At 36.6% G+C, this 25,378-nt stretch overlaps 1 protein-coding gene across 5 annotated transcripts in view; it reads right to left on the reverse strand.

Moving 5' to 3' along the window:
- LOC128018640 (AMP deaminase 2-like) overlaps window positions 1-24,690 on the reverse strand; it is a 30,394-nt gene extending 5,704 nt beyond the window's left edge. The window contains exons 1-11 of one of the 5 annotated variants that reach the window (XM_052604274.1): window positions 24,586-24,690; window positions 20,241-20,830; window positions 7,459-7,580; window positions 7,229-7,359; window positions 4,914-4,982; window positions 4,715-4,823; window positions 3,659-3,848; window positions 2,334-2,460; window positions 1,543-1,632; window positions 1,203-1,332; window positions 852-1,046 (exon numbers count right to left, since the gene is read on the reverse strand). In XM_052604274.1, the coding sequence (XP_052460234.1) occupies window positions 852-1,046; window positions 1,203-1,332; window positions 1,543-1,632; window positions 2,334-2,460; window positions 3,659-3,848; window positions 4,715-4,823; window positions 4,914-4,982; window positions 7,229-7,359; window positions 7,459-7,580; window positions 20,241-20,319 (1,242 nt within the window). In that variant the 5' untranslated portion in view covers window positions 20,320-20,830; window positions 24,586-24,690. Of the gene's footprint in view, window positions 1-851; window positions 1,047-1,202; window positions 1,333-1,542; window positions 1,633-2,333; window positions 2,461-3,658; window positions 3,849-4,714; window positions 4,824-4,913; window positions 4,983-7,228; window positions 7,360-7,458; window positions 7,584-17,132; window positions 17,220-20,240; window positions 21,054-24,585 lie in introns of those variants that run through there. The other 4 variants (XM_052604272.1, XM_052604273.1, XM_052604276.1 and 1 more) reach the window with 4 other exon arrangements.
- Between the last annotated feature and the right edge of the window lie 688 nt (window positions 24,691-25,378).

The raw sequence follows: 25,378 nt of genomic DNA on the forward strand, positions 1-25,378 counted from the left end.
AGAATCAGAGTTTTATTCAGTAGAGAACAACAAGTCATTCATCAATTTTTCCAGTTCTCACTGCAGACTGCATCTGCAACATACAACATATTTTTTGTGTGCGTGACCTACGTAGATCCCTCACAAACTCATGAAGTTTGACTCTCCCACTAAATATTTGACTTGGCATCTGCTGTGTGAAACAACTAAAAGTTAACTTTATTTTAAATTCTGTTAAAACTATGTCAAGGGTTTTCTTAATAGTCTTTTTCTTTATTAAGTTTTAATAAATAATTGTTAAGTCCGCAAGATATAGCATATTAAGTACTAGCATTTAAAAGTTTGTGGTCAGTAATAGTTTTAAGAAATTAATACTTTTATTCAAAAATGACACATTAATTGGACAAAAAGTGACAGCAACAACATTTAAAATGTTATGAAATATTTCTATAAAAAAAAAAAAAAAACTTTTGACCTTTCTGGAAAAAAAAAAAGCTCATCTGTTTTCAACATTCATAACAAAAATGTTTCTTAAGGGCCAAATCAGCATATTAGAGTGAGTTCTGAAAGATCATGTGACGCAGAGTGAAGTAAGGACTGCTGAAAATTTAGCTTTTCCATCACAGGAATACAATTTTAATAATATAATAATAACAACATTTCACAATAATATTTAAACTCTTTTTATGGTAAATCTGGGTGAACAAAAGAGACTTCTTTCAAAAATACAAAAACCTTACAGACCCCAAACATTTTAACAGTAATGTATACACAAGTGTAGTGTATATTCAGTTACTATTATTAATTATTATGTCTAATTGCTAGTGATAGTAGAAGTATTTTTAGTAGAAGTACAGTTCTTAAGTTCTTACCGCATGCATATCCAGAGTGTCTACACTGAGGTCAAAGGCCGTCAGGTTCATGCTTTCAAACACCTCTGACAGAGTCTGTCCTCGGCCTTGTTCTACATGGACGATTTCACCAGGATATTTCTTCATGGCTCTTTTAATGAAGCGCAGCAGGTGCTTCTGATTCATACAGGATGAGGCATGGATATGTGTGTCTACCTGAAGGTCAAGATGCCAAAGTTCAATAGTGATAATCACATCACAAGTGAGCAGCAACGATTGATGAAATAATCAGATATTCCCTGGGACAACCACTAATAAATTTAATGAACTTCAACAAAACATTTTGTGTGTTCATGCCGTTGGATAGCGGACCTTCCTGATGTTGTAGAAATCACGGTGAGGGACTTTCTTCTGTGCTGCCAACTCTTTCATCTCGTTTAGGAGAATGTGCATTTGGAACTTGGAGCTGAGGTACTGCAGCCGGCGATAGCAAAAAGATTTCCTGTGCAAAACAATATACACTCAGGAATCTATATGCTAAACCTAAAGCAGATCAGTCAAGTTCTGCCTATTTTTGGGGTCAGATTTAATCAGACTTTGCCTCCCTACAAATTAATTACAGGTCTTTGTGAGGATAGGTAATTTGATCATATTTTCCTGAAACCGCGGTATCAGAATGGAAACAAACCTCACAGTGTTCAGTACAACTTACACTGGCCCGTTAATGATGAGAGCCATCATCATGTTCATATCAGCTATGTACTCATGCAGGTCTGGGTACGGCAAGTCCAGCTCTGAGGAACTGATGGACATTATGAACAAAAAGATAAAAGAAGACAAAATGTTAAAGGATTGGTTAGTTGACAAAAATTTCCTGATAATTTACTCACCCCCATGTCATCCTATGTTCATGTCTTTCTGTCTTCAGTTGCAAAGAAATTAAGGTTTTTGAAGAAAACATTCCAGGATTTTTCTGGAATGCATTTTAACCACAAATGCTCGTCTTGTACTAGCTCTATGATGTGCGTATGAAATTGCGTATCAAATTCATGCATTATGTAATCATGTTGGAAAGGTCTTGCGCGGTTAGCTCTTCACCTGTGTACTCAGATTCAAAAAGGCTGGGTAGGGCGAAAAACTCCATAGTGTAGAGTAGTGGTGTAGTGTAGTAGAGCCCTTTAATGCTGCACTGAAACTGCAATTTGGACCTTCAGCTTGCTGGCCAGCATTGAAGTCCATTATATGGAGACAAATCCTGAAATGTTTTCCTCAAAAACCTTAATTTCTTTGCTGCTAAAGAAAGACATGAACATCTTGGATGACATGCGGGTGAGTAAATTATAAGGGAATTTTTATTCTGGAAGTGAACTGATCCTTTAAATAAAATAATAATAATTATTATACAAAACCTACTCCATTTCTGGCTAAACTTAAGATATTACACAGATTATCACTATTGATAACGTTTACAGTGGTCAGTGAGGAAACAGGAAGAAGTCTTACTTGTGTGTGTACACATGAACAACACCATCCACCATCTTGCAAGTGTAGCCCAATCCTGGGGGCATGCTGGCAGGGTCTAGCACCTCATAGGGGTGGGTTTCTGAGACAAGAGGGTGGACCGTTGCATCTGAAGAGAACACATGATATAAGACAAGGAGATGTTGTTTTGTTTTGTAACTGAATATTTACACTTATACATTTAATAAAGTTTGGGGTTGGTAAGATTTTTCTGTATTTGAAAGAACATTATTATGCTCATACTGCATTTATCGGATCAAAAATACAGTAGAACCAGTGATATTGTGAAACATTATTACAATTTGAAATAACTTTTTATTCCTGTAGTAGTACTTAATTCTGTTCATTACAGTCATATGAATGACTTTTATTGCATTTTGTAATTGTGGTGGTAATGATGCAAATGTTTTTAACTAATGCTTTAATATGTTGAAATATGTTTGTTCTGTGGTTTAACTGATCATCTGTGGTTAATAAACAGATGCTGAGTCTGTAAACAAAGCACATTACTTTCATTCTTTCCACAGTTAAAGGGATAGTTCACTCAAAAATGAAAATTGTATGATTATCTGCTTACCCCCAGGGCATCCAAGATGTAGGTGACTTTGTTTCTTCAGAAGAACACATATAAAGAATTTGAACTCAGTCTATCAGTCTTTTAATGTAAGTGGATGGGAATCACGGCTTTAGGAGTCCAAAAACATACAGAAACAAAGCCAAATGAAACCCTGCAGCTCGTGATGATACACTGATGTGTCAAAACACAAAACAATCAGTCTGTGCAAGAAACTGAACAGTATTTCTATGTTTTTTTTTTACCTCTGATTTTCACAGCAATGTCCAAACTCCCTGTCCTGAGCATGTCATGAGATGTACAATTGGACAAAATGGACCACTGACACTATTTACAATCTCAATTAGGAGTGTCAATGGTTCATTTGAGAGATAGGTGGCGGTAATGCACTTATAAGTCATTGATCTGCCATAAAGCAAGAAGAAGAAGAAGACGTGCCAGTTTGTGTTTTACTGAAGAAACGTAGTCACCTACATCTTGGATCTCCTGGGGGTAAGCAGATACACATAAAATTTTGGGATGAACTATACCTTTAAGTAAATTCCATGAAATCATTCTGCGGTAAATTATTCCACTCTCCTAAAATTCAGATCAATCCAGTGTGTCCCTATTGAGTTTAAACACAATTTTAAACTTTTCCATTTACTGTATATTTAGCACTAAGATCCTGATTCTTGGACATAAATCATTTATCCTCAGAAGTCATCCTTCAGAAAACTCTGGTTCAACCCACTTGCAGATATGGAGGACTCCGGCATCTCCTCAAAGGGATTGACGTCCAGAGGTTGGCCACCCAGCTGTTCCTGCATGTAACGTGCTGTAGTCCGACAGAAGCTCTGCATGGACAGAGAGATGTACTTCTCTCTGATGAACAGAGCTTTGACCACACATTTAGCAGCATCCAGTAGGTCAGTGAATGGAACCTGGGGTGTGTGAGAGAAGTCGACTCACTTAAACAAGGTCTGTCTGTCCATCTATCTATCAAAGGTGGGGACTTTTTATTGACCCCTTCTGCAGGTCAAACAATTTTGTTCAACAATGCTGATTCATTCAGTTAGGAAACAAGTATGAGTGGGTTTCCTTCAATTTGTTAAAAAACACTGAAGCCATGCCCATGCATAAAATCACATACTTGAAATTTGCTCCGCAACCATTACAAAAAAGCATTCCATAAAGTATGAATATGGGTAGTATGAATTAAACATTTTTTAAATACTACATCCACCATATTGTCACTGGGATCTACCAGTGTCAGTTGCGATGCTTCTGATGCAACTACTGTCCAGTGGCTTCATGGGATAGTAAAGTGTCCATTAAATGTGGTTGGGCAAATTAAATTTGGGTACTTTTAGAATTCAGAAATACTACTCTTTTGGAACATAAATATATATAAAACTGAGTTACTCTAAAATGCTAGTTACTGAATACTTCTTGTTTATTCGACTAATTAAAAAAATATTACATTTGTAATTTTACCATTGGTCTGAATATCACCTGTGACCTGTGGCAAGTAGCACAAAGCCACCCTGCCTTATCTCTTTTTTACTATTAATATTTAGTTTTTTCCACTTTTAGTTCCTCTATTTCTTGACAAAACCCCTCAGCTGTGTTGTTGTAAGCGCATGTTTCCCTCAGGAGTTTGTGTAATTGTGCGTGGATGTGTGAAACTTGGTTCTCCCTCAGGAGTTTATATAAAGTCTGTAGTGTCCACTTCAGTTCTGTTCTGTCAACAACATCTTGTTTCTGTAGAAAAGTGAAAACAGAAAAGTGAAAACAGAGCTGTTGCTACCCCACATTTCTCCTCTCCAGAGATCGTGACCCTCTGATACTCCCTCTCAGGGATGAGCTCTCTCTCGGGATAGAGTTCTTTGGGTGCCTGGCTTTGTTCTTTCATATACCTGAGAAAGAGTAAAGGTACAGCATGCTGATACTAGTTAAAAAAAACAGGGATCCCACATGAATGATCACAGAAAATCTTAAACACTCACTCTAGATCTGTCGCACTGTCAGTTTTCATGAAGTCTTGTTTGGCTCGCAGTAGGATATCAGGCTCAAACCTCAAGAGAAATAGCATTTAAATCAACTGACTGTGGGTCAAAGGTCACATGTGCATACAGAGCAGTGAATGTTGGAATAATATTGACACACAAAGTGATGAGTAAATTCTTCATTACACATTTCCAGCTGAAAAGACTAGTACAGTTGACATCAGTATGCTGTTGTGTTTCAGTTGTTGGGATACAACATGAGATGCTGATGTTCCCAGAAGGTTAATTGCTGAATTTTAAGCAAATATTTATTTAATATATTCCTGAAATTCAAAAGCTCGTGTCAAAAAGTTCAAAAGTACTTTATTTGGAATTTAAAATTTTCGTAACCTTTTGTCTCTTCTGATTCATTTAATGTGTCTTTGCTGAATAAAATATATATATTATATTTAAAAATAATAATGATATATATATATATATATATATATATATATATATGCCCAAAAGTTTGGACACACCTTCTCATTCAAAGAGTTTTCTTTATTTTCATGACTATGAAATTGTAAATTCACACTGAAGGCATCAAAACTATGAATTAACACATGTGGAATTATATACATAACAAAAAAGTGTGGGAAAAAAAAGTGTCCCCGAGAGATGCTTAGCACTTGTTGGCCCTTTTGCCTTCTGTCTGCGGTCCTGCTCACCCCAAACCATATATATATATATATATGTATGTATATAGGTGCATCTCAATAAATTAGAATGTCATGGAAAAGTTCATTTATTTCAGTAATTCAACTCAACTTGTGAAACTTGTGTATTAAATTAATTCAATGCACACAGACTGAAGTAATTTAAGTCTTTGGTTCTTTACATTGGTTACATTGGACTTTGGTTCACATTTAACAAAAACTCACCAATTCACTATCTCAACAAATTAGAATACTTCATAAGGCCAATAAAAAAACTTTTTTTGTGTGTGAATTGTTGGTCTTCTGGATGTTCATTTACTGTACATGTACTCAATACTTGGTAGGGTCTCCTTTTACTTTAATTACTGCCTCAGTTCAGCGTGGCATGGAGGTGATCAGTTTGTGGCACTCCTGAAGTGGAATGGTTTCTTTGACTGTGGCCTTCAGCTCATCTGTATTTTTTGGTCTCTTGTTTTTCATTTTCCTGAGAAAATAGATTCCCTATGGGGATCAGGTCTGGTTTGCTGACCTGTCAAACACACCAATACCATGGTGATTTAACCAACTTTTGGTGCTTTTGGCAGTGTGGGCAGGTGCCAAATCCTGCTGGAAAATTAAATCAACATCTTCAAAAAGGTGCTCAGCAGAAGGAAGCATTACTTTCTCCAAAATTTCTTGGTAAACTGGTGCAGTGGTTTTCAAAAAACACAATGGACAAACACCAGCAGATGACATTGCACCCCAAATCATCACAGACTGTGGAAACTTAACACTGGACTTCAAGCAACTTGGGCTTTGAGTATCTCCACCCTTCCTCCAGACTCTAGGGCCTTGGTTTCCAAATGAAATACAAAACTTTGGACCACTGGGCAACAATCCAGTTCTTCTTCTCCTTAGCCCAGGTAAGACGCCTCTGATGTTGTCTGTGGTTCAGCAAATTCCTTGACAAGTCTGTGTTTTGGCTCTTGATGCCTTGACCCCAGCCTCAGTTCATTCCTTGTGAAGTTCACTCAAATTCACTCAAGAATCGATTTGGCTTGACAATCCTCATAAGGCTGCGGTTCTCTCGTTTGGTTGTGCATCTTTTTCTTCCACACTTTTTCCCTCTACTCAACTTTCTGTTAACATGCTTGGAGCATGTTAACAGCACTCTGTGAACAGCCAGCTTCTTTGGCAATAAATGTTTGTGGATTACCCTGCTTGTGAAGCCAATGATTGTCTTCTGGACAACTGTCAGATCAGCAGTCTTCCCCATGATTGTGTAGCCTAGTGAACCAAACTGAGAGACCGTTTTGAAGGCTCAGGAAACATTTGCAGATGTTTTGAATTGATTAGCTGCTTGGTATGTCAGCATATTCTAATTGGCTGAGATGAGGTGTTTGTGTGCACTTGGATGGGTGAAATGCAGAGCACAAATTCCGAGTATGATGTCACTTCACTTTCACTTTTTCACTTAAAAGTTTGTTTGCCATCTGGCTTAAACTCTGAAGGTTACAAGGTTACAAAAATGGTTATAATCATGGAAAAGTTTAATAATACTTAGAAAAAGTCAGAAAGCTTGTGTATTGTAGGCACTACTGTCAATGGTTGAGTTTCATGATGAATGATGCGATGTAGTACTTGATATCCTGGCTGATTTGCCGCTCCAGTCGTTGCCGCCTCTCCTCCAGCTGCTCAATAGGGCTCTCCTCAGGGAACTCATATGGAGCACTCCGCATCTCACTCTCCGCGAGGCTGCGCGAGAACAGCTCCTAAACACACACAATTAAGCACACATTTACATAACGGCAGAGACAAACACAAAAAATGCATTCAAGCATCATGATTACTTTGATTGCTGCTTTGTTTACCTCTGCAATCTCTTTGTATTTGCCATCCATGGATGTGCGCAGGTCAATGTGGCCGTGCTTGGTTACAGGGTTGCCAGGCAAAGAATACTGGGATGTGAGGAGGTGTCGGCCAACACGGAGATCTACTAGGAAGATAATGAGAGAAAGATCTTTATATTTCAATAGCAATGTCTTAATTGTTTTTCATCTTTAAAACATTGATTTTGCGTGAGTGAATATGGAAGAAAAACATTTGAGGACAGATTGTGATCCATTTTATTTAGCTTTGTTTTTCTGCTGTCCAGAAAAAGGTAGGGTCAGAAAGCTGCTGAGGATCCGCAACCGTTTGTCTCACAAAACAATGAATCATTAAGGTGGGAGGACATTAGTTTGTATGTGAACGTGTGTTGGCCTCAGTCTTAGCATGCCCACTTTACTTGTGGGCAACTACAAACCAAATGTTCTAGAGCCCACTCAAATTATAGCATTGCCACTGCAAAAATTCACTGCACTAAATATCCAAACATTTTTAAAACAAGATCAATTTACTTAAAGCAAAACGAAAGATATTAAGAATTAGATATTAACATGCTTACATGTAAAAAATGTTTGACATTTTTTTGAAAATAGTTTCTTATGCTCACCAAGGCTGCATTTATTTGATCAAACAGATGCTTCCAAACACTTTCACTTCACTATGAGTGAAGGGTGAAGCGACCCTTCTGCTTGAGTTCCATAGTTTCCATGAGTGATATCAATCTTCCTAAACACTTGATCAAATATTCATAACCCTGATTAATAATTAAGCAGCCATGTCTATCCCCTGCACGGCAGAGAACTAGACATCTCGTCCCTCCGTGAAAGCACACAGAAAACGGACCAAGTATAGATGGATTCCCCTAGTTACACCCATCAGTAGAATTCCTGAAGTTCCTGCAGATCTAAAAATGTGGCAAATCTCAAAAATAGTTTGCAGTACCAATGCACTTACAGTAGCAGCACTTTAGAGCACACTAGCCTGTGGGCTACTGCAGATCTGCAATAGTTACAATACAGATAACAGCTGTTTTCTGGGTCTGAATTCATCCTGAGATCATGTGATGAGCTCAGCAGTTGGTATATTGACATACTCATCATTATTTTACTAAGAGCTGACACTTACCATTTTAAGCCTGAGGCGAACCAACCATTATTAAAAACTATGCTTAACATGAGAGCTTTTGTGTTTGTGGAATCTCTTTTCATCATAGCAGCATAATCATTTACTCTCATAGTTTAAATCCCTTGCTGTGTAATTCTTAATCTGTATAAATGTATGTGCTTGTTAATCGCTGTTATTTTGATCTTCTGGTTTTAAAGATTTTATTTTATTTATTTATTATTTTATTTATCTTTTATTGTACCAGGGCTTTTTATTTTTAATTCAATATGTACATAAAATCCCAATTTATCATCCAGCCATATGTTCAAGTATTTATAACATTCAATAGATTCTCCTTGTAAAGTTGAAATAGAGTAATCTGTTTCAGTGTGAAAAGCATGTATTTAGTTTAAAACCAATTTTAAGTTGGACAATGACAGTTGCAGTGACTGAAAAGATTATTGCAAGAGCTCTATGGCTTGATTCACCAGATGTGCTACTATGTAAATAATTGTGTCATCAGCATATAAATGAATTCTAGCTCAGGTTATCCCACGACCAAGGTCATTAATATAAAAAGAGAATAAAACTGGTGCTAAAATAGAACCTTGAGGAACACCTTTTGTCATTTTTTGTTCATTTGAAACACAATTTTCAACTGAGACACACTGAGTTATTTCCGATAAATGATCATTGAACCAATTTAGAGCCATTTCACTAAAACCTATAAAACCTACACTGTAAAAAATTTCCTGTAGAAATTACAGTAACTTACTGGCAGCAGTTTGCCAGTAACTTACTGTAAATTAAACTTACAGTAAAAATACTGTATTCATATTTACAATACCATTTAACTTGCTGTAAATGTATTTGCAGTAATATATTTTTTTACTGTAAAACACAATTATGTTTTTTTTCTCCTTTTATATATTTTAATACAATAAAATATTACTTTACACTGTGAAATTTACTGTAATTGGTTCACTTTTATTATGTATTGTAAAACTTTACAAATTATTGTATTTCAACAGGTCTCATGTCTCAGTAGTAAAAACTATAAAAAGAAACAAAAGACTGTTTAACTTCTTTTATTGGTTTAATAGTTAAATTGTAATACTTGAAATAACATTTTAATATTCTTGCAGATTGTATTTTCAGTTTTCCAAAAACTTGAATACATTTCATTTATACATAAAAGTTTCATATTAAGAGCATTTTAAAACAACAGACATGAACAGATTCAGTCATAAGAACAATCTTAAAAATTTACTAATTCAGAAAACTGTGTAGAATGTATTTGCTCTTAGTAGCTTAATAGTTTTGCCAGCTGAAATCCAGAAACTCCTTAAAGGGATAGTTCACCCAAAAATCTGAATTAGGTCATTAATAACTTACCCTCATGTCGTTCCAAACCCGTGAGACCTCCGTTTATCTTCAGAACACAGTTTAAGATATTTTAGATTTAGTCCGAGAGCTCTCAGTCCCTCCATTGAAGCTGTGTGTGTGGTATACTGTCCATGTCCAGAAAGGTAAGAAAAACATCATCAAAGTAGTCCATGTGACATCAGAGGGTCGGTTAGAATTTTTTGAAGCGTCGAAAATACATTTTGGTCCAAAAATAGCAAAAACTACGACTTTATTCAGCATTGTCTTCTCTTCCGGGTCTGTTGTGAGACAGTTCAAAACAAAGCAGTTTGTGATATCCAGTTCATGAATCATTCGATGTAACCGAATCTTTTTGAACCAGTTCACCAAATCAAACTGAATCGTTTTCTACTGTTCGCGTCTCCAGTACGCATTAATTCACAAATTACTTAAGCTGTTAACTTTTTTAATGTGGCTGACTCGTGAACTAGTCAGTATTTTGTTCGTTATCTGGTTCAGCTCGGTGTTCATCTTCAGTTCTCTCCTCACAGCAGTTCAGTCAGTGTACTTTTTGAGTAAATGAATTACTCCGGGATATTGGTTTGTTTGAACTCAGAAGTGTCAGCCACATTAAAAAAAGTTAACAGTTTAAGTAATTTGTGGATTAATGCATATTGGAGATGCGAACCGTTTAAAATGATTCAGTTCGATTTGGTGAACTGGTTCAAAAGGATCCAATTACATGGAGTGATTCGTTCGCGAATCGGATATCACAAACTGCTTTGTTTTGAACTCTCTCTCACAACAGACACGGAAGAGAAGACAATGCTGAATAAAGTCGTAGTTTTTGCTATTTTTGGACCAAAACGTATTTTCGATGCTTCAAAAAATTCTAACTGACCCTCTGATGTCACATGGACTACTTTGATGATGTTTTTCTTACCTTTCTGGACATGGACAGCAGACCGAACACACAGCTTCAATAGAGGGACAGAGGAGATAAATGGAGGTCTCACGGGTTTGGAACGACATGAAGGTGAGTTATTAATGGGTGAATTAATTTTTTGGGTGAACTATCCCTTTAATGAAGGAGGATACATGAGGGTTCAGACCAGAGTTCTTCCTTTGCAACATCTTCCCACTTCTTTTGATGACGTGGAACTTTGAGGAGCACTTGCTGTTGTCAGGGTTAACATTTAACCTTTACATAACAGAAAAAAAAGTTAGATCATTTGATGTGAAAAATGTCTAACAAAACAACCAAATACTCACTACACAACCAAATACAGAAATGCACTGCAAATGGCACAGAACACAACGGAAATATTTCCAGGGGACCCAATATGTGACGAACCCGGATGGAGCATGTTTAGTACTCAACGTCTACTTTTGTTTTCTTGCAAAAAATACAGAGATTACATATTTATGACATACAACTTTATATACAATATAAAAAATGTAAAAAGAACATGAGGGTGAGATATTAATCTATACATTAGTAACATTGTAAAAAAAATTGTAATGTTATGTTTAAATAAGTTTCATAGGTAAGAAATGTAAGGTAATATAGGGTCCAAAGATGAAACAGCTAATTTTAAAGTTGAGACACACACAGATAAATAAAGCATATTACGAAAACTTTTTTTGTATAAAATTTATTTGCAACAGTTATGTTAACAGCAATAATAAGACATTTATGTCCTAAGTACAGCTATTAAGCTGATAGACAACATGCTGCTTTGTCACGAGAACATCCCAGGTTAAAATAATGAGGAAATTACGTTGGCTAAATCCGAAATCGCCCCCTTAACACTCATTCACTCATTTCTACATTAGTCCACTAATACGGTTCACTTGAAGCTGTGAATGAATTCGGACAGCCGTTGATCGCGCACTGGATGTACACAGTCGGGTTCGTCACTTACTGGGGTCCCCTGAAAACATTTCCATTGTGTTCTGTGCCATTTGCGGCGCATTTTCGCGAACGAGATTATGTTATTCTCCCGATGCTGATGTACAGAACAAATTTTACATTTGAAGTAGACATATTTTTCTCTTGGTTGTTTAGTTTCCTTATGTGTTTGCGGTAACGTTAAATGTGAGACTGAGGGGCGGAGAGGCTTCGGAAAGTGTATGAGCATTCAGGAACTGCACACGAAAACCTTAAATTCGCCGTGTTTTTATGCCCTTTGGCATGATTAATAAACGCGTATAATGTCTCCACAGAGACGCCAGTGTTTGCACACGACACGAACATTGCGGGTTTACTCTAGCACTACAAGCATGACGTGCATTTATATGAGGTAATCAGTTAACAGCAAGCGATAATAGCGGGAAAAAATCTGACTGACTTTAAGCTAAATCCACGAAAGCTTTGTTGTTCGGCTAACAGTTCACATGAACACTCACCAGCTCCTGGAGTGGTCAAACCCAAGGCAGAGACCCGTGAATGTCCATATTTTGACGGTGAAACGTTCAGAAAAGGGAAAGAAAGGAAAGAAATATGAATGTTTGCACAGTGTCACCACAACTCTCTCTAGCTCTCTTCACAGCATAAATGTGAGGTGACTGCGCGCCATACAGTGGCAGCGTTTTTTTTATTTATATTTTTGTTTTAGTTAAACCAAAGATATAATATATTTAAAGTAAAAGAAGTAATATTTGTACCCACCTTTGCATCTGACTGGTTCTTTTCGCATCTGTGTGTCTTGTTTTCTTCTTTCTCCAAGTGGGAAATAAAACTTAATCTGTGATTGGTCAGGTTTCGCGCTCATTTTTTCTTTACTGTATTTAGATTTACAGTAAATTAAAAATACTGTAATTTAGTGTCGCCAAGAGGGTATTCCCCAAAATGTAACTTTAAAATACAGTAATATGCTGTATAACTGTCCTACAGTAAAATACAGTTCATTTTACAGTTAAATACTGTTAAATTTACAGACATTTCTAACAGTGTATACAGGCTTGTAAACCTATACAAGCCTCTGTAATAAAAGTTTATGATCTACAGAGTCAAATGCTTTAGAGAGATCTACAAACAATGCCGCACAATGATGTTTACTACCCAAACATTTAACAATATTATTTGTAACCAGCATAGCTGCTGTAATAGTACTATGATCCGATTTAAATCCTGATTGAAATTCATTTAAAACTGTATTTTCAGTTAAGAACTGTTTCACCCTTAATCTGAATTACTCATATAATTACACCAAATTACTTAATCAACGTTGCACTTCAGTTCTGTCGAGTTTTACATTGTGTACATTCATTTGAGAAGCAAAATGTAAATATGATTGAGATATTAAAGTACATGTGAACCGGAAGTTGCTGCTGACTTTATTTCAGTGTTGTGACGTATTTCCATGTGAACCAGAATATTGAATAGAGTGCATGGTTTTTATGTTTGCGCTCCTCCTCTCTGTCTCTCACTAATAGCAATCTAATGGTTGGAGGGATGCGTTGAAGGATATTCTGCCCAAGCCGTCAAACTGACGTCTTCAGAAAAGGAATGCCATTCCAGAGCGGCAATGTTCACATTTTGCTTGAAGATTACGAAGAACTTTTTTTTTTTTTCAACGGATTAACCTGCACAGATTGTTTAAATTAAGACTACCAATGTGCGCTAGTAAAGTAAATAAAGTACATTTTGATTTCATGTGGACTTTAAAACTTAAAAATACAAAAGTTATTATAATAGTGTATATTTTCACAATAGTGATACAAAGCAATTAAAGTTTGATCTTTAAGATAATGTTTCAGTTTTTATTTTAGCAAAAACATGAATAAATCTTAAACTTTATCCAAGATTCTCTCAAATCTTTACATATAAAATTTTGCTTCTCAAAAATTTGGGGGTCAGAATTTATTTATTTATTTGTCCAACAAGGACACTTTACATTTATCAAAATTGACCGTAAGCAGCAGAACAATTTTTTACAATTTATTATAATAAGAAATGTTTCCTGAGCAACAAATAAGTATATTAGAATGATTTCTAAAGGATCATGTAACACTAAAGACTGCTGAACAGCTGCACTGTTTTTAATTTATTTTTGTGTGAAGAAATGCAGTCTTGCTGAGCATAAGAGACTTCTTTCAAAAACATAAAAAAAAAAATCTTACCTAGCCCAAACTTTTGAATGGTGTAATTTGATAATGTTAAACTGTTAAACTAGAACAGAACACTTATCACGTAAAAAAAAAAAAGAGTTCAGACTGATTTGCATAAAATGTGCAGTTAAATAATAACACGGCTTAATTTCGAGTAGATAAAACAAATGATTCAGCTTCCTTAATACAGCAGATTTTGAGCATACAATACTTTGTCAATAAACAAACTTAAGCCACTGTCATCCTCTAAGGCATTGACGTTTGCTGTTTTTCTAGAGCTTTAACATGATTCCTATTCATAACCTCAATAACAAGACTTAGTTATAACAATGCCATTTGATGTAAAGCATTAGTTCTCCCTGAAAAAAGTAGGAATCGCCATCCACCTGCTTAGACTCAGTTACTAATTACCAACTACCATGTAATTATCCACAGTGCTCAAACACAATCGAGAGTAGCAGAACTGAATAATTGTAAATTTGGTATGGAGTGGAGTCATGTTATACTAACCCTCATTCTACTAGAGTTTACATAATGCTTTCTTTATAAGTCCTGCTGCTCGTCGTTTTTCTGTTCTGGCAAAGTTAATGTTCAACATACCTATCAGTGAGTTTAATGAAGGTAATTAATGACAGGATTGCCTAGGAGATGAACTCGTTGTTAAAATCTGTGTGGCCTTTTCACAGATGGGTGGACTAATTATGACAATGACAGTTCATTAGCACACAACACGGATAGACACGCCATGAGATGCATGCACAACCTCTCACACACATATAATCACGCTCTCTCTTTTCACACTTCTCATTTACTTCAACATGATCACGGCCTACACATTTCTCACTTAACTGCAAGATAAAGCATAGATAATATTATAGCAAGAGATTGTGTCAGGACTTTCGATGTGCATGTGTGTGTACAGAACAGTGCAAAGCCCCATGTGGAGACTGATAGACCCACTGGCATGTGTATAATCATCTTCTCATGTGTGTTATTTTGGGAGTTTCATGCGTTTTACATAACCACCATCCCCTTCAAACACAGGATCACTATATAAACAGCAAAGCAGAAAAACACGAGCTTCAGCCGTGCAATTTTAAAAATCATATAATGGAGTTATTGATTCTGATGGTAAACATTCTAGAATGAAGGTCTATAAATGTCACATACTGAATTTGTGAATACTGCAGTGAGATATAGAGCTGAGAGATAAGAACAGCACTAGAATGACCAGCTAGATGAGGTCAAAGATCAAACCGTCTGATTGGTTGAAGACGCCATCCTGCTCAACAAGTAACTTTTCATTTAAAAGTTGCATAATATTTGTTTATTTATCTGCTTGTGTGTACTTCATATTTGTTATTTAATTTTTAAATATTATCTTTTAAATTAAAACAATTACATTTTTATTATTTTGTTATTGCATTTTATTTCATTTTATTCTGCTTTCTTTCAAACATAAGTACAGTATGTGTACAATACCGTTCAAAAGTTTGGGATTTAAAAAAAAATAAATTAATACTGTTATTCAGCAATAATGCATTTAATTGTTATAGTAAAGTGATAGCAAAAGACATTTAAGATGTTTTTCATAAATGCTTTTCTTTGGAACTATTCAACAAAGAATGCTGAAAAAAAATATTTTTTTATCACATTTCCACAAAACTGTTAAGCAGCTCAAATGTTTTCAACATTGATAATAATAAGAAATGTTTCTTGCGCAGCAAAGCAACTTAATTAGAATGATTTCTGAAGAAGCGTGACACTGAATACTGGAGTAATGACTGCTGTTCTTTTCTGCAGCTTCTTCTGTACAATATTGTACACTGTATTTATGTGTTATTACATTAAGGCTTTGCATTTTATAATTGTAATAATATTTCACAACATTACTTTTTTCACTCTATTTTTGATAATAATAAAATAAATTCATCCTCTTTGAACAGGGGAGACTTCTAACAAAAACATAAAAAAAAAATATTTTGTATGTAGAATTATCACAAAAGTTCTGATTCTGAAATATCTCATATGTTCCATACATGCAGAAATATACAAACATCACTAGGGAAGCTGAGGGAAGTTTAACAATACCTAAAGTGTGATCTAAAATTATATTAGCAGCTGGTTCTAATGCTAATGTTAACATACTTCATGAAATCCTGAGCACAACCGAGCCACTCTGAGAATTATAGTTACCTCACCAACTCCTATCAGGGCCAGTCACTGTTGCTATGGCAACCTGATGCTGCATCCCTTTATTCGCTCACTTTACACCTGACATGACCCTACAAGATAGGTGTAAAATAAACCTGGAACTGTCTCAAAGTAGACACTCAATCACCATTTAGTACACCATTTAGTGAAATCACATGACTACAGCTACAGCTTGCAGTGATCCATTTAAAATAATAAACTCCTGTCCATGCGTTTCCTGTTGGAAAATATCTGTGTTTTGGAACTTGGTAGCTGGTTTCTAGCCTTTTTGACCTAAACCAAATTTGAAACCATGTATGCTGATAGTCCAAGATAATCTACCAGTGCGGACCTATTAGAAACCAGCTGCAAGAAACCAAAACACATCGGCCAGCTTAAACTGGATTCCCCAGTATGGTTTGGACACCCTTACACAAATATCATACAAAGACAACATCCAGGCAGCATCCTTCTCTATTACTCCTTCAACTGTCCACTTAATCTGTCATCTGTGAAACACAACACTGACCACAACACCTTCAAAACAGGACAATCAATACATTCATATGCACCATTAGCTACACACACACAAGTGCATGACTCCCAAGGGAAAAACATGAACTGACAGCAACCAGCTGAGAGCTTAGCAATGGAGAGAAACAGAGAATGAAAGGACATAGAAGACAATAAATATCTCAGATGAAAAAATATATGCAAACTATAAAAACAGGTCAGAAAAGGCAGACAGAATAAAAGAAGAGTGACAGAAAGAACATGTAGCAAAACACAAAGCCACACACACCTCCAGCAAAACATGTCAGTCATTCATTCCTCATTCACTCGCACACATTTTCTTGTGATTCAGTCTGTCCCACATACATACAGTAAACACAGCTTATGGAGCCGAGGCATCCACTCTCCCTCTCTCCTCTTCCTGGATCCTGCCAGCTGTCTGGACTAGCCACTGTCATCCCCCTCTCATTTTAATATCCCTGACACATGTCTGGATCGTACCACCTGGCCTTGAGGGGCAGGGGGAGCTCAGCAGCATCACTGCTTCCTCTGTGACAGAGTGGGTTCGACAGCATCTCTCTACATCCCCCTGTCCTTCACCTCCGTGACGTGTTACTGCAGAGGATGTTTTGAGAAAGAGAGACTCCCTTGGAAGCTGGGCTAGAGGTCATCACAGCTTTTTTTGTTAACAGAAGAAAGTAGTATTGGACAATATTTCTAAGAGATCTGGCCCGTTTAAACAGTCACCAGTATGATGGGTTTATCATTATACTGGAGCGGTCACCAAACCATCACTGTCGACTAAATGTTGAGTAAGCATTACTGTGGATTAAGTGTGTAATCCGCATTAACCCATAGAAACCCATATAAAGTGTAAATGATTCTGCTCTTATATCCAGAGGCTGCTTTTGTATTTGAGAGGTGCTTTTGATCATTTGAAGCTGTTTAATCAGAGGGAACAGTAGCATCCTAGAATCCTGCTCACCTGTTAGAGGAAAAAGGCTTTGATGAAGACATCAGAGAGAGAGAAAGGGACAAAGATTGCACTGATGAGGTTTTTGTGAGCCTCTGGAGACCAATTGCTTTTACTTGTTCCTGTGATTGAAGATCACTCCACCTCCGCTTCTTCCAAACCAGTATGAGTATGGAAACAGTTGATGGTAGCCATTGACTTCCATAGTAATTTTTTTCCATTCTTTTGTTTTCAACAGAAGAATGAAACTCAGGATTGGAATAAGAGCAGGGGGAGTAAACGCTGACAGAATTAAAATTTTTAGGTGAACTTTACACAAACTGTTGTAAAGTTTTTCCAAAATATATACTGAAGCCAATTTTACCCATGAGTTTCAATAACTGTAAATTATTTATTTGTTAAATTAAGCCTTTTTATGTTAAATTGTAGATAAGCACACTCCAAGAAAACAACCAGAAGCAGGGAAAAAATGCATATCAAAATTTTGAGATACAGTGAGTATGAAGTATGCTTGCTTGGAAAAATGTCTTGCTAGTCCCACCTAGTGGACAACAGCAAAACAGTTTGTTCTTTGGATTTTACGATCATGGAAAAACTACTGTACTTATTTCAATCCACAAACACTAAAGCACATAGACACCTATAATTATTAGAGTTTAACTACACTGTTGTAAAAGAAAAGGGTGCTTTAAGAAACATAAACTTCCCACCTCATTGATGTAGTGGCTAATGAAATAATCAATAATTATACCCACTAAAATAATCTACAATAATTTATACTACATATAAGTATTTAGACTGACTATTTAAAAGTACATATATACAAATTTTGTATATATAAACAAATTGCAAATAATAATAAAAAATATTATAAAAGAAACAATTTTTTTTTTTTAATAATAATAAAAAAACGTTACACCTTACAATTTTACATTTACACAAAATACACTGGTTTATCCTCCGATACAATATATTGTGCCTCTTTAAAAGAATGTTCAAGTCACCTTAATTCAAATATTCTGGCACCAAATCACACTGTAATATTTTTCCTATGGCCTACATATAAAAGTCAGGTAAGTTTAGACTACAAGCAAAGCCAAACGCAAAAGAAAAGAATCAGGAGCAATAAACGCACTGCACTGCATCAGAAATGTGGAACTGAAAGCTATTATTTCTTCAAAGAGAAATGGAACATTTTTCTATCCATGTGTTTTCTCCGAGTCCTTTCTTCCAAATTATACCTTGTATTTGCACATCCAGGGCCCATTAACACGTCAAGAATGAGCCACAGTAAAAGCCACAGGCTTTCAGTGATCAGACACTTGATTGCTGCTGAAATGCGAGAGGAATTTTAAATATTGAAAGTCATATAGTGTCTCTAAAAACATGATTTAAAGGACTTTTCATTTAAAGCAAAGCACTGACTATAATTTATTGGTGCATGTGTGCGTGTGTGAGAGAAAGGGAACTGTTTTGTGCCTTTATGACTGTAACTGTGGTTGTCTTAGTCTGCATGGGTTCACTTTTCATTTTGTATCATTTTTAAAAGACAGCAGCAATATGCCACCTGCTAAGCCTTCATGCTCAGATGATTACTCCATCTCTGTGGTGAAGATGCTTCTTGATAACATTTCCCGCCTCAGACTCAGACAAATTATCCTGGCACAGCAAGACAAATGAGTCTCAACATTTATCTCTGTGTGGTTTTGCACTCAACCAGAGGTAAATGCATTTTCCATAACACTGCTTCTGCAGAGGCATGAAGATCTAATGAATACATGCAACGCCTAAGGAAACGTGTTTGTGCTTCTAGCACTGGATAAAATCACAGTTTTTCTGTGGGAGAGAGGTGTGAAGTGGTTTTTGGATCGGATCTTATGTAAGCCTTACACAATGCTGTCCTGACCACAGACAATGTGTTGCATGCATTTTATGGATGTGCTCTACCAGTCACTGCCGTAACTGGTGCATGTTTGATTTCCCCCGTCTGGCTTTCTTGCAATTGAATCAGGAACATAATCTGGTGGTCGAATTTATTCCGGAAATGAGGGGTTGTGGTCACAAACCCAATCAGCTAAGTACTGCCAATATCATTATGGTCAGAAATAATGTTTAATGAATAACTTCCTCTTTCTGCTCATCTGAGAAATATCATATAAAGACCCAGGAGCTATTATTCCATTTCAGAGAGAAAAAACATGCATGTAAAGTATTAGTTTGCAGGGACCCATAAGAAGAAGAGAGACAGAAAATTAGAAAGCTTGCAACAGTTTTCCTCAAATCAACAGGTATAAAGTTTCTACATCATGCGGATGCTGGATTACTGAAACTCTCCTGAACAATTGGTACATAAAAGTCAAATGTGAGAAGGAACCTGCATAAAAATATGCTGAATATATGAAATGTGAATGTAAAAAAAAATTACATGTAATGACACATTATGTTCTCCATTTCCGTCACATTTCTACCACACTCTCGCATATGTTTTTGAACAAACACACTTACCCCCACTGGCTGTGTACTGCAGGCTCCCTCTCTTCCTGAAAGGGGATGTGGGTTTGCCTGAAGGCAGCTTAGAAGACATGTTGGCTTGAGATTCACCAGAGATGGACAAAACACTGGTTGATTAAGGCACGGAGGATTCCTTAGTGGAGGAAGAAAGAGGGGGGACACACTCAGTCAGAGGGGCTTTGATTGCAGTAAGGAGGATGTTCAAATGTATGTGTGTGTGTGTGTGTGTGAAAGAGAGATCCCTGCTCTTCGGATGCTGCAGTGGGGGAACAGGCTCCTCCCCACTCCTCCCAGTGTCCACTCAAATGCTGCCTGCATGCTGTCACTCCGCACTGTTTCCATGGAAACATCTGAGCCAGGTGGAACGTGACAGGAGAGTACGGCAGGCATCTAAATAATGCTGTGATGATGATGATGATGATGAAGGAATGCTTCTCATGTCACTTTCTCACAGCGCCAAGAGACGAGAACAAACATGATGAGCCAGATGAGCTTTAGTCATCCGGAAGAGATGCACTGTGTGTTGGGTAAGGAGGTTACTGACTCTGTGTCGCCTCTGGGATGGGGAACAGCTGGAATCAAGTCTGTGGAATATAGCAAACCATATATGAGATGTACAACCGAGTCAAGAAAAGTTTTAGGTTGAGCATCATAATTACCATCACAGGGAATTAAATTAAAGAGAGGATCATATGGATCATAACAGTCAGAATAATTTAAAATAAATTAATTTTAATTTTAATTTAATTCAATGAACAGCTTTTTCAAAAGATTTTGAATAAAACAAATATATCAATGTTGGCTAGTTATATCTATTTATTCCCAGATACTGTAAAACATTTTTCTTTAATAACCGAAATCATGATTAATCGTTTCACAGCACTGATAATATATATATATATATATATATATATATATATATATATATATATATATATATATATATATACACACACACACACACACACACACACACGTGTGTATACATAAATGCCTAAAACTTTCCACAGTACTAAAGCTTTGCAGAAAGTTTTCTTCAAGCATCTTGAAGACGTTGCCACAGTTCTTCTGGATTTAGTCTGTTTCAGTTTGTTCTGTTTCTTCATGTTATCGCAGACAGACTGGATGATGGTGAGATCAGTTGTCAATCTCCTTTTGCACACATAAATCTCACTGGATTATTACAATTAATGGCAAAATGAATGTTTGGAAATGTAAACTTATATTTCTTACTGACACAGTACAGCAAGATAGAAATAACTGGCTTAAAACCATGGCTTAAAACCAACGCACAACCCTAAATTAAGGCAATGTTATCACTTCACAAGCTGCAATTTTTTACTTGTCTATAATGAGAATGCCTGTGAAATGATGGTGACAACAGCACTGACCCTAATAAGCATTGTACAGTGAGGGGGCTTTACATAGGAAAATGTCTGTCTGTCTCTGTGCTGACTGGACAAGAATGCAGCTCAAATGGCCCCTGGAAACATTAGCATTAGCTTAGAGGCAAAAGTGAAAAATATGTTCAATATTATCCTCAGTCAGTGAATTCTGAAGAGATGGCTGTTGAGATTTCCTTCCTCATGTCATAACATAAGCTAATGTGGTATATCAGACAGAGTGTATTAAAGCGAAGGGTTTATACCTCCCTCTTGTGGAGACGGAGAGTGATGCATTCATGTTTGTTTTTTAGCAAATACTCATCTAATAGGACAGCATAAAACTGATGTTCACAAGCACTGTGGCACGACCAATAGTGCCTGATCTCACAAGATACTGTAGGAATCTACTGTACACGCTACACCTTAATATGAGTGCAAGAATGAGCCATTAATAATAATAAAAAACTGGGAACTTTTCACTGGGAAAGCCTCTCATGCTGTTGAAAATTCTGTGTCAGGTCTGAACGCAGTTCAGGTCTCTGCAAAAGCATGGATTTAGTTATTCCATTTGAAACCGGAGGGTTGAGATGCTCCTGCACTGCTCTCGGTCTCATTTTAATTGTGACAGCCATTAATGCATGATCAGGATGAAAATAACTATAATGCTGGATTGAGCGTTTAATAAACGTTTGTACATTTCGTAATGAAATTTCAACATAACTGCATTCGATTTTGAAACTTGCTCTCATCTGAAAAGAGGACTTTTCACCATATAGGTAAAAATTCCTCTTTTCAGATGAGAGCAAGTTTTGTATTTCATTTGGAAACCAAGGTCCTAGAGTCTGGAGGAAGGGTGGAGAAGCTCATAGCTTCTGTAATATTCTGAAATCATAACACTGTAAGTCCAGTGTTAAGTTTCCACAGTCTGTGATAATCTGGTGCTCGATGTCATCTGCTGGTGTTGGTCCATTGTGTTTTTGAAAACTAAAGTCACTGCACCGGTTCACCAAAAAATTTTGGAGCACTTCATGCTTCCTTCTGCTGACCAGCTTTTTGAAGATGTTGATTTAATTTTCCAGCAGGATTTGGTAGCTGCCCACACTGCCAAAAGCACCAAAAGTTGATTAAATGACCATGGTGTTGGTGTGCTTGACTGGCAGGCAAACTCACCAGACCTGAACCCCATCGAGAATCTATGGGAAATTGTCAAGAGGGAGATGAGAAACAAGAGACCAAAAAATGCAGATGAGCTGAAGGCCACTGTCAAAGAAACCTGGGCTTCCATACTCACCTCAGTGCCACAAACTGATCACCTCCACAAGCATGAATCCGGTCTAGTGAGCAAATATCATATACAAGAAAAAACGTCTGTACAAATACTACTACTAATATTTAAATACAAGACTTCCTGTTTTCAGTGCAGCTGATAACATATCCAGATGTGCTGGGCTTTTGGCTCATCTAATCAGTGTCTAATAGTCTACCAATCTTGTGTTCAGACTTTATTCTAAAGATGATGATACAATGGGTATAAAAAAGAACCCCCCTTAAAATAATCACATTTTGTTGCTGTGCAGCCTGAAATGAAAATGGACAGTTTTCATACGTTTTTATTTTTCCCAGCTGTGTTTGATCAGAAAGACATGTCAGAAAAAAAAGAAAAAAAAGATTCAGAGTTGGAAAAGGGATCACCCGCTTGTGTCATTATTTTGTTGAACCACCTTTAGCTTTAATTACAGCCTTTAGTCTGTTGGGATATACTGTATCTCCACTAAGTTTGCACATCTCAACACTGCAATATTTGCCCACTCTTCTTTGCAGAACATTCCACTGATTTTCAGTGGAGTTTAAGTCTGGGCTCTGACTTAACAATGCAAGGACATTCACCTTTTACCACTGTGCATTTACACACAGTTTTGCTTTGTGCTCTGGGTCATTGTCATGTTGGAAGGCAAACTTTCTTCCCATTGACAGCTTTCTGGCAGAGGGCAGCAGATTTTCCTCAAGAATTTGATGGTATTATGCCCCATCTATTTTTTCTTCTTTCCTGACAGGTGCTTCAGTCCCTGCTGCAGAGGAACTCCCCCATAACAGGATCTTACCATCTCCATGATTTTCTGGAGGAATGCTGTTATTTGGAGGGTGAGCTGTTCTGGATTTCCGTCAGATATATCTTTGGTGTTGAGGCCAAATAATTACATTTTAGTTTCATCTGCCTCATAATCTTTGATGTTGTTGTCACATGCACACAATGACAATTTTTTTGTCATAAATTCCTGTAATGTAATGTCCAATTCATTTATTTGTTTATTTTTTATTTATTTATTTATTTATTGGGGGGGGGGGGTTCCTTTTTCTGACATGTTGGTGTTATTTCTTTCACTTAGATGCTATAAGTTACACTGAGTAAATACAGCTGGATAAAACCAAAACTGTATCCATCTTCATTTCGGGCTGCAATGCAAAAAAATTGATTATTTTTAAGGGTGTGATTATATTCTATACACTGTGCATGGGGCAAATTTTTGAGCAATTTTGCTTGGGTACTTTCCCATTGAAAATGGGCAACAAAAAAGGGTCATGGGCCCTGTATCTCACCTGTTTTCCTGCATTGCCCAGAAACATTGCTCAAAAACTTCCTCTGTGTATCATCACTATTATCCTCTCCTCATTCATCAGTTCTATCAAGAAAGGGCAGGGAAAAAAAAACATCTAAAATAATTCCCCTCCGCTGTAACCTAACCTGACCCACGCGGGCCTCGGCTAGTAATCTTGTGAGCAGTGTGGAAGGCATGCTGGAGTGTTAGAGGCAGGCTTGGACCACACAAAACTTAATGAGATTGGCTCTGATGAAGAAAAGGATACCATGATTAGCTTCCTATATTCCTCTTGGAAGCATTTAGGGATTTGGGTGCTCACAACCTGTCACAAGCAGTAAGAAAAAATCTGCTTACCCAAAGTGACGTGGGTTGAAATCTCGCTTTCACAGAGAAGTTGGTTTGTCTCATGACCCACCTGGGGAAAAACACAGGTGACTGAGTGGGAGGGTTGGGATACGTATCTGGTTTTAGATCAGTGTAAACGGATTTGTTTAAAATCAACTGAAAGCAGAGTTAATGATTCACTGAGGAGCGATTGTTGACTCTGGTTGACGTGTAGGCCAATTCATTTTGTAGAGATTTAGCACTGGTTGAAACCTTTTAATCATTGTATCCTATGTGAATGTACACAGGCGGCGAGACAGACATGTTTAGTCTGAAGTCTTGTAAAATATTTTGACTTTTTTTTGTGATTTCTCACAAAATCTCAACACATTTAATAAAATGGCTATGCTCGTAATAACTTTGTCATTTCATCTAAACATCAACATTTTGTAATATTGTCAAGGTTAATTTAATTTAATTTGTATGATAGATCTCTCCATATAATAGAGATCTATGACATTGTATTATAAGAATATCAAAGGTTTTCGTGTTTATTTGTTAATAAGGGCTTTATGGCCCAGAATTGAGACAAGGCCCCAAGTGGCATGATCCTAGTGATTTTATTCATTTATTTATTTAACTTCTTGTCCCAGGTGGGGGGGGGGGGGGGTGGCTTCTTCACAAAATACTGGAAATAATTGTACATTTTGTGCATGTCTTAGTTTTAAAGTAAATTGATATATTGCTCTTAATGTTAGCCTACTTGATTTTTCTCTTAAGAGATTTGCTGTAATGAACATTTGTTAGTAAAAGCAAGTTTTAC

Source organism: Carassius gibelio, chromosome A8 (assembly GCF_023724105.1).
Source record: "Carassius gibelio isolate Cgi1373 ecotype wild population from Czech Republic chromosome A8, carGib1.2-hapl.c, whole genome shotgun sequence".
NCBI lineage: Eukaryota > Metazoa > Chordata > Actinopteri > Cypriniformes > Cyprinidae > Carassius > Carassius gibelio.